Here is a 10,347-nt window from a genome sequence, read left to right as displayed (position 1 = left end):
TTCCTCATGAGAGTGCCCCACCTCACATCATGCAACAGTCAAGGGTGTGGGGAAAAGCTTAGTGTTGAGAAGATCTTAGTATTAAAAGGGTGGGAAAGACTTAGTCTTAAAACTAAGCCTTCAGCTATAACAACCCTGCCTGCTTATAGCCTGTCCCTCACACCCAATGCAAACTATAAGTGAGCAAACATATACATCATATATGCAAAGTTATTTGACCCACAGCGATCCAACTCCTCAAGGGCTGCTGTGTCCACTGAGGGGGCATCCTTCCCCTTCCCAGTGTCAGGCTCTAGAAACTGAGGAAGCTGTCCTGACCTCGCAGATTGGCCAGGGTCTCTGTGAGTCACCTGACAAGAAGTTTGTGGTCAGGAGAGGCTGGCAGGCCCTCATAGCCCCAGATGTTCTCTCTACCTCTCAGGGCGGGCCCTGCCATTCCAGTTCCTGCATTTTTTATCTACAGCTGGTCTGTCCCTAGAGGAGGAGGATTTTGCCTGAGGATATGGGGTGGGTGGGGAGCTGCCTCCTCCCTTTGCTCTGATTGCAGAAAAGGAAGGGCTCCCACCCCAAGGCAAGGCTGCCACGGAGCTCTGCCCTCACACAGACACAGCCTCATCCCAGCCACCGGTCCTCAGCTCTGACGGGAGCCCTTTGAACTGGTTGCCAGCAAGCGACATGGCAGAAGATCTGTCTAAAGAGCAGGTGGCTGACTTCAAGGCCGCCTTCGCCAGGTTTGACAAGGATGGGAATGGCACCATCAACGTGGAGGAGCTGGGTGCCGTCATGAAGGCCCTGGGCCAGAACCCATCAGAGGCCGAGCTGAAGGAGATCATTGCCCGGGTGGACACAGATGGCGACGGCGCCATCAGCTTCCAAGAGTTTCTGGCAGAGATGGTTAAGAGGATGAAGTCTTGGGATGGTGAGCAGGACATGCGGGAGGTCTTCCGAGCCTTCGACCTGGACGGCGACGGCCACATCACCATGGATGAGCTCAAGCAGGCCATGACCCAGGTGGGGCAGAAGCTCTCCCAGGAGGAGCTGGAGTCCATGATCCGGGAGGCAGACGTGGACCAGGACGGACGGGTGAACTTCGAGGAGTTCGTGCGCATCCTCAACATGAAGTGAGGCCCTGCTTTGGCCCATCTCTTCTGCCTGACTCTGGTTCTGGGGCCTCTTCTTGCGCACTGGGGACATAAAGGGAAAGTCTGGGTGGTGGGACACCTTGCCTTTCTTGACCTGGGTTCTGGGCTATTGGGAGCCCCTCTGCGCCTGGAAGACCTGGGGCCGATTCTGAGCTTCTCTGCAGTGAATGGGGGTGCTCCCTACCTCACAGGGCTGTTGTGAGGAATCCCCAAGCCAGGTGGTGGTCTAAATAAAAGGGGTGAGCTCTGAAGGTGGTGTGCTGGTGCCTGGATGTTTGAGAGGTCCCAGACAGCGCATTTGGGACTCTTTCAAGCCTCTTTGCCTTTCATTGGTCCCCAGTGAGTGAACCAACCTGAGCAGGCCAGGTGTCTGCCTGTTGCCTCCCTCTGGCCCTTCAGAGAAGGAGGAGGAGCAAGCTTGTGTGTGTGTGTGTGCGGGGGGGAGTATGGTGACGGGTGGAAGAGGCACGGTTTTGTTGTTTGAGCTTCTGGTTCAAGACAGAGCCTGGCCCCAGAACTGGGGCACTGTCTTCAGCACAAACAATAAAGTTTATCATCCTTTGAATACAGACAACTGTTCGTTAAGGTCAAATTATTTTTTTAAAGTGTGTGTGTATGTCTTGTATTTGAGAGGCAGGGTTGTGTAGATTTAAAAACCACAAGGTGGAGGCGGCCACACGGGAGTGAAGGCAGGACAGTCAGGAAGTGGGAAAGACAGAGGTGCTGTGATGGGCGAAGGGACTGTGGCACTTGAGGCGGGCTGCTGGCCACTCAGGTCCTCGGGGCCTGTGCTGTTCCAAGCGGAGGGCCAGGCATCTGTGAATTTCCTTCCTCTGCTATCCCCCAACCCTTGAACTTAGCACTCTGCTGTCGCCCCTTCATGGCCCCTCTGTGAGTTAGGGGCTCTGAAGTTGTTCCCAGGTTGCGGGTGTTTTTCACAGAAGATGCCGCCGCCAGCTGCTTGGTCCACCTTGATGTCAAGAGTTGCTGTTTCAGCTTGGCTTTTAAGTATCGCTGTGTGGTTTTTAGAAATTAGACCCATTTGAGGCTGCTTGTTACAGCTTTGAATTTCTGAGGCCTCCCTGTCCTGGTTCTCAGAGACAGTCTAATCTGAGCACATCTTGGACATGAGAAAATCGAGACCCAGGGGAGTTAAGGACCAGTCAGCATTGTCTGCGACCCACTGTGTAACGTTGGATGCCATTTAATGATGGGCTCTGCTTCCTGTCATGTGAAATGAGTTTTTCTTTCATTCTTGTTTGATTGAATAAAATTTTAGCCCATGCTGTCAATGTTGACTGACTTTATCTTGTCCTAGTTTGTCACGTCTGTGGTTCTCAGCTCAGGGTGGGGAGAGGCAGAGCCAGCTTCCCTCAGGGATTATTGCAAAATGTTGGCACTGAGCCTGCATGCCTGCCCCTAATTTGAGCACCTGTGGTGGGCGTGGGAGGGAGGTCAGGGAATCAAGACAGGGCTGCCGCATTGATGACATTTTTCTTTTATTCTCCACTTTTGACATTTTCAGTGGGTTACTCCAGCCTCCTATGACTGCAAAACACTGCTGCCTTGTTCATCCTAGCCCTGTCCTCAGGGTTTGGTCACGTCCCTTCCAGAGCCTGACCTCTAAAGAGCTTGGACACAGCGAAGGAAGGTCCTAGGCTTGAAGGCCGGTAGTGGTCAGTGGGCTGCGGGGATTGTGAAGGAAGGGAAGGAATTCCAACATCCCTAAAGGCTCTGAGGAAAGGAGGGGGTGGGCTGGGGAGGAAGGAGTAACATCTTTATCTGGAGATAAAGACTTGAAGACAAAAACCTGATAAATGCAGCAGAGGCAGCTCCAGACCTGGTACGGTGATCTGCGGGGAGGCAGGGGTCAAAGTGCTCCCTGCCTCCAGACCTGGTACGGTGATCTGCGGAGAGGCGGGTGTCAAAGTGCTCCCTGCCTCTCCAGACCCGGTACGGTGATCTGCAGGGAGGCGGGCGGCAAAGTGCTCCCTGCCTCTCCAGACCTGGTACAGTGATCTGCAGAGAGGTGGGTGTCAAAGTGCTCCCTGCCTCCAGACCTGGTACGGTGCTCTGCAGAGAGGCGGGTGTCAAAGTGCTCCCTGCCTCTCCAGACCTGGTACGGTGATCTGCGGAGAGGCGGGTGTCAGAGTGCTCCCTGCCTCTCCAGACCTGGTACGGTGATCTGCGGGGAGGTGGGTGTCAGAGTGCTCCCTGCCTCTCCAGACCTGGTACAGTGATCTGCGGGGAGGTGGGTGTCAGAGTGCTCCCTGCCTCTCCAGACCTGGTACAGTGATCTGCGGGGAGGCGGGTGTCAGAGTGCTCCCTGCCTCTCCAGACCTGGTACAGTGATCTGCGGGGAGGTGGGTGTCAGAGTGCTCCCTGCCTCTCCAGACCTGGTACGGTGATCTGCGGGGAGGCGGGTGTCAGAGTGCTCCCTGCCTCTCCAGACCTGGTACAGTGATCTGCGGGGAGGTGGGTGTCAGAGTGCTCCCTGCCTCTCCAGACCTGGTACAGTGATCTGCGGGGAGGCGGGTGTCAGAGTGCTCCCTGCCTCTCCAGACCTGGTACAGTGATCTGCGGGGAGGTGGGTGTCAGAGTGCTCCCTGCCTCCAGACCTGGTACGGTGATCTGCGGGGAGGCGGGTGGCAAAGTGCTCCCTGCCTCCAGACCTGGTACAGTGATCTGCGGGGAGGCGGGTGGCAAAGTGCTCCCTGCCTCCAGACCTGGTACGGTGATCTGCGGGGAGGCGGGTGTCAGAGTGCTCCCTGCCTCTCCAGACCTAGTACAGTGATCTGCGGGGAGGTGGGTGTCAGAGTGCTCCCTGCCTCTCCAGACCTGGTACAGTGATCTGCGGGGAGGTGGGTGTCAGAGTGCTCCCTGCCTCTCCAGACCTGGTACAGTGATCTGCGGGGAGGCGGGTGTCAGAGTGCTCCCTGCCTCTCCAGACCTGGTACAGTGATCTGCGGGGAGGTGGGTGTCAGAGTGCTCCCTGCCTCCAGACCTGGTACGGTGATCTGCGGGGAGGCGGGTGTCAAAGTGCTCCCTGCCTCCAGACCTGGTACAGTGATCTGCGGGGAGGCGGGTGGCAAAGTGCTCCCTGCCTCCAGACCTGGTACGGTGATCTGCGGGGAGGCGGGTGGCAAAGTGCTCCCTGCCTCCAGACCTGGTACAGTGATCTGCGGGGAGGTGGGTGTCAGAGTGCTCCCTGCCTCCAGACCTGGTACAGTGATCTGCGGAGAGGCGGGTGTCAGAGTGCTCCCTGCCTCTCCAGACCTGGTACAGTGATCTGCGGGGAGGTGGGTGTCAGAGTGCTCCCTGCCTCCAGACCTGGTACAGTGATCTGCGGGGAGGCGGGTGTCAGAGTGCTCCCTGCCTCCAGACCTGGTACGGTGATCTGCGGGGAGGCGGGTGGCAAAGTGCTCCCTGCCTCCAGACCTGGTACGGTGATCTGCGGGGAGGTGGGTGTCAGAGTGCTCCCTGCCTCTCCAGACCTGGTACGGTGATCTGCGGGGAGGTGGGTGTCAGAGTGCTCCCTGCCTCCAGACCTGGTACGGTGATCTGCTGGGAGGCGGGTGTCAAAGTGCTCCCTGCCTCTCCAGACCTGGTACAGTGATCTGCGGGGAGGCGGGCGGCAAAGTGCTCCCTGCCTCTCCAGACCTGGTACGGTGATCTGCGGGGAGGCGGGTGTCAGAGTGCTCCCTGCCTCTCCAGACCTGGTACGGTGATCTGCTGGGAGGCGGGTGGCAAAGTGCTCCCTGCCTCTCCAGACCTGGTACAGTGATCTGCGGGGAGGTGGGTGTCAGAGTGCTCCCTGCCTCCAGACCTGGTACAGTGATCTGCGGGGAGGCGGGTGGCAAAGTGCTCCCTGCCTCCAGACCTGGTACAGTGATCTGCGGGGAGGCGGGTGTCAAAGTGCTCCCTGCCTCCAGAACGTGGGTGGTTCCCTCCAGAAAGTCCCCATCCTCTGAGGGACATAGGTCACAGCAGTTTGACTTTCTGAATTAGTGATTTCTAAATGCCAAGCAGGTCTAACATGAAGTTTTCCAGGCTTTGTGTGCAAAGGAGAGAAAGAAAGACTTTTTGTCTAACCTAAATGTATTCAGTTTTTAAAAAAATTTTGAGATAAGCTCTTTCTATATTTTCCACATTAAATGTCCTTTCTTTTATAAAGCAACTGTAATAGCAGATGATAGTTTTGTGAGATTTTTTTAATGTTCTTATTCTGAGTCCTACAAGTGCCCCGAATTAATTTAGACATTTTACTGGCCCATGAGGTCCAAATGTCTGAGAACAAGTAACTTTTCAAGTCTGTGTAGTGTAACATAGATGTTCTTTTTTTCAAAGAAAAGTTTTTTGGTTTATTTTTCTGATTTTGAAGACGTATGTAAGTATGTAGCTCCTAGATGGGAACAGTGGACTCCTAGTTGAGGAACTATGTTTCCTTGGAGAGGGAGGCGCAGGGCTCCTCAGTGATGCTTCCTGCTTTGTCTCTTAAGCTGGCCGACAGCTACAGGGAAGATCGCTGTTTTTTCCCCTCCATATTGTTCCATGTCTAAAATACGTTATACTAAAAATAATGAATGCAGCTCAGGGAGATGAGAAGTGCAGAGGTAAGCTGCAGGCAAACCAGGGATGGAGGTCATTGGTATTAGAGGCCGGGTGTTTGAGGTGTCTAGCTGATGGGGCTCAATGCGGCATCAAGGCAAAAAGACAGCAGCAGAAACTTCTCTTTATCTATCGCCCCAGAGAACAAAGAATCTGAGGGTCTGGGAGAGGAAGTGACTCACTTGAAGCCCTGAATGAGACCAGGACCTGGAATGGACTGGAGGCCCTGAGGGAGATCCCCTCCAGGGACTTTCATATCGCCTTGCAGCCCTGCCCCAGGAGGAACTGGCCCCGGAGAGGGGGCCCTGGGGGCAGGGGATTGGTGGGGACCCCCAGAGTGTCTTCTGGAAGTTGGCAGTCCTGAGCTTTAGTGACTTTTGTCACACCTGACTGCAGGAGATACACAAAACTGGTTTCAGCATTGACTTCAAACTTCCCTGAAGACCCGTGCAGGCTGAGTGCGGCTCTCCTCCTCCGACAGGCGGGAGCCTGGCAGCCCTGCGCAGCCTGGCCCCGGTGGACAGCCAGCAGGAGGGCCAGCAGGGAGCCCGGGGAGCTAGCAGGGAGCAGGGAGCCTCTGAGGAGCAGCGGGGCTTCAGGGCACTTCAGGGAAACTCATTTCTCTGAAAATCAGTTTGCCAAGACTAGTTCTGCAAATGGTCCATTTCCTATTTCCCAATTTACCAAAAAATTATTTTAAAAAACACCTTATAAGAATTACAGAGATTCATATTGGGTGAGATGTATTAACAGTTTTTGAAGATTTCTCTGAAGCTTTCTTTGTCCAGTTTAACATTTTAGTTTCGTTGTTTTACTTGTAGCTTGATAAATGATTTTAGTTGTGGTCAGTTCACCTAAACATTGCACCACAACCTGACACAGATGACAGTGCCTGGTTTGTTTTCCCTCAGTACACTCTGCCTATGATTTGGGGGAAGGTGAACTGATAGTTGTACATGTCTCTGAAGTCAGGATTTGATGAATTACATATAGGGCAGGCTTCTCTCTTTTAATAGAAGAGAGAATATAGATTGTTGCTTTAGTACTTCTTTTAATTCACAGATTTATTAAGTGGCTCAATCAAATGGGTATTTGTGTGTGTTTTAAATATCTGTAAATACTTTGTGTTTGAGATATAAATCACACAAAACCAACATTCAGGTGAGCAGAACTGAACTGATAAATCTATTGGAACTGGTTGGGGTGAAAACACAATTAATACAAATTAAAACAAATTTTCTTCCAATCCTTCCAGATGTTAATCAGTACATTGATTTTAGAGGAATTACTCTGCTTCTCATCAAAACAGATGTTTAAAATTTTATGTACTAAATAATGCCTTTTCTTTATTGAATTCCCTGGATCTTTTAAATCTTGATTTATATCTGTTCCTGACAGGCCTGATAAATCCATCCTTCTTTTAGGGTTCATATCAAATGCCTCCTTCTCCAGGAAGCTTTCCAGAACAAGGCCAGTGTAAAGCCAGTTGCCACGGCCACCATCATAGCCGCCTGGCCCACGCAGGTTCGCATTTGATTCAAACAGACGGTAGTGAAACAACGGAGCCAAGAACTGGTGGGTCATTACCTTTAATCCTAGCTTGCACCTGGTGGACAAGAAATACACACAGTAGGAAAACACTTCCCTTTCCATTCAGGGCTCCCAAAGCCACTGACTCATCCGAGTATTCTTAGAATCAAAGATTTCTACCTCACCAGCCTTATTCACCTCTGTTCCCCATCTCCTTCTCTCTGTACAAACTTCTGCACAAACTGGTTTCTCCTTCAGCACTCCGCCATCTTGGCTGCTTCTCCTCTCCTCCATGTGGTCTTTCTCTCCTCTCCTCCTCTGCCTCATTTTATAATGTAGAAATTGAAACCTTTAATCAAATATACAAACAAGGAAGTCTCTGATACAAAGTCATTTATCTGAGGCATAAATGGGATTCCTCATAAGAGTGCACCACCCCCTATCATGCAACAGTCAAGGGTGTGGGAAAAAGCTTAGTTTTAAAACTGAGCCTTAGGCTATAACGACTGGGCCTGCTTACGGCCTGTTTCCCACACCCAACGCAAACTATAAGTGAGCAAACATATACATCATATTTTCAAACTTATTTGACCCACAGCCAGGCACATCATAGATCCTCAATATGTGCTCTGGGAGAGAGAGACTAGATCTCTGCCCCCTCCCCCCCACACCTCTGTCTCATTAAAGTGCATCCTATATTAAAGTTCCTTGTGAACAAAGCCTAGCCTCCTCCCTTAGAATCCCAAATAATAAAGTGAAACCCGTCAACATTGCACTAGACTGGAAACTGAGTGCAAAGCGTGTAGAGTCCTGTGCTGTGGTTGACTTGGCACTAACTCCCGCCATCTGCACTAGATGCTGGGCTCCCTCCCCCACGAGGTGTATCACTTCTACCCACAGAGATGGCTTCCAGAGTCAGGGAACTAAAGGCATCTTTGCAATGTCACACTCTTAGAGGAGAGGGATGATAGCTCTCTTATGCCCTGTTTTTATGAAAACAGCCCGCGTGTAACCAGAAGATTCTAACAGCTGTGTAATAGTCAGAGAGACAGAACAAATAGGATAAACAGAGAGATATAAGAGGAAATGTATTATACAAATTGGCTCACCTGAGAAGTCTCAACTCTACCTTCTGCAAGAGTCGGTGGTGTGGTTTGGTTCAAGGCTAAAGGCTGAGAACTGGCAGCTGACTGTGTGAGTCCTGATTGGAGTCTGAAGGCCTGAGACCCAGGAGCTCTGATGTGCAGGGCAGAGGAAGATGGGTGTCCCCGCACAATCAGAGAGCAAATCTGCCTTTCCTCTGTCTTTTTGTTCTCTTCCAGGTGCTCAGTGGATTGGTGATGCCCACCACATTGGGGGAGGTGTGATGTGCTTTGCTCAGTTCACCAGTTCAAATGTTAGTTTCATCTGGAAACATCTGCACAGACATTTCCATAAATAATGCTCACAAGCTACCTGGGCATCCCTTAGACCAGGCAGGCTGACACATAAAATTTACCATCAAGTCCATTCTCTCTTATTCTAGAAATGCAGCAATTTTAGGGCATATAACTTCTGGACAGAAAATGATTTAGATGTCAGGTCAGTTGGACCAGTTTATAGGATTTCAGATCAAGGTCAAGATCAAGACCATCCCTTCTACACCGGAAAGTCATCACAAGCAGATTCTCAGTGGGGACTGAAACTGTATGTTTCAGAGTCTTGAGAACAACCAGATAAATTACTCTGTGGCCTCTTCTCTGCGAACTAGTCTAGGTACTGAGTTTTGGGGTCGTTAAATATGGCCACCCTAACTTCGGTCACTGGCACTGTGCTCAGTTACCCTGTAGAGGGAGCAGAGGCCGCCTTTGCCAGCCTGCGCCTCTGAAGTCAGGGCCTGCCTTCACCTCCTGCCGCCCAGCCCGAAGATGAGCTCACCTGCCCCTCCCTGTGCTTCTCTCCCGCTTTCCTGTAATCTGGGGAAAGGCCCCAACGCCTCGTTCTGCAAGCTCCTTCTTGCTTATCTGCACTTGTTCTCTATCTTGGGGTACTCTTATCTCTTTCTTCACTGCAGATGGTCCTCACCCCCGGGCATTGGCACCCACTCCCCATTTCACTTCTGTCTTTCCAGCCTGCACCCACCTTTGTTAGAGACCAGCGATTCTTGTCCTGGTTGTGCAATTAGACACCCAAGAAACTATTGAAAAAGGCCATGTGGGGCCCCCAGTTAGTCTGGAGACCCTCCTTTCTGACCCCCAGTTGGTGCGGGCCAGAGCTTGGTTATTTCCTTTAAGCTCCCAGGTGTTTGTGGGCAAGGTTGAAAAGCCAAGAATAGAGGTACTGCTATGACCTGTCCCTGGAAACTCTGACTGCCAGGTGCCCATGCCCACTGGGCATGTGGGAGAGCTCAGGGAGGATCCGGAGAGCAAGCGCTCAGCTCTACAGATCTCCGCAGTGGGAGGCTGCTGGTTGAACAAGGTAAGCCTTTTTTTCTTTTTTTACAGAGACCGAGTGAGAGTCAGAGAGAAGGATAGACAGGGACAGACAGACAGGAATGGAGAGAGATGAGAAGCATCAATCATCAGTTTTTCGTTGTGACACCTCAGTTGTTCATTGATTGCTTTCTCATATGTGCCTTGACCGTGGGCCTTCAGCAGACCGAGTAACCCCTTGCTCGAGCCAGCGACCTTGGGTTCAAGCTGGTGAGCTTTGCTCAAACCAGATGAGCCCTTGCTCAAGCTGGCGACCTTGGGGTCTCGAACCTGGGTCCTCTGCATCCCAGTCTGATCCTCTATCCACTATGCCACTGCCTGGTCAGGCGGACAAGGTTAAGTTTGAATCACTTTGTTTGGAGGTGGTGCCCTGCTTGGTGACTTGTCAGCTTTAATACTTACTCTGCCACTCAGAGACACATGGTGACAGGAGCATCACCAATTTAGGAACTCTCTCATTTCTGCCTGATGTATCTTTGACCCAAATGGAAGTCAAACCTTGGGGAAGGGGATGGCAGGGCTTTCAAGGAACTGTATTTCCCCAGTCAAGAGCCTCGTGGTCACAACAGCATGGTGGAGGTGTTAATGGTGGTGAT

At 51.8% G+C, this 10,347-nt stretch overlaps 1 protein-coding gene across 1 annotated transcript; it reads left to right on the top strand.

The window, feature by feature from the left end:
- Positions 1-570: 570 nt before the first annotated feature.
- LOC136405720 (calmodulin-like) lies at positions 571-1,393 on the top strand. Its single transcript, XM_066385196.1, has one exon. It carries the CDS (start codon positions 676-678, stop codon positions 1,123-1,125), a length of 450 nt encoding a protein of 149 aa, XP_066241293.1. The 5' UTR covers positions 571-675; the 3' UTR covers positions 1,126-1,393.
- Positions 1,394-10,347: the final 8,954 nt, after the last annotated feature.

The sequence above is a fragment of the Saccopteryx leptura genome, chromosome 5 (genome assembly GCF_036850995.1).
Source record: "Saccopteryx leptura isolate mSacLep1 chromosome 5, mSacLep1_pri_phased_curated, whole genome shotgun sequence".
Taxonomy (NCBI): domain Eukaryota; kingdom Metazoa; phylum Chordata; class Mammalia; order Chiroptera; family Emballonuridae; genus Saccopteryx; species Saccopteryx leptura.
The sequence above is the reverse complement of the archived record's forward strand: the minus strand, read 5'-3'. Positions and strand labels throughout refer to the sequence as shown.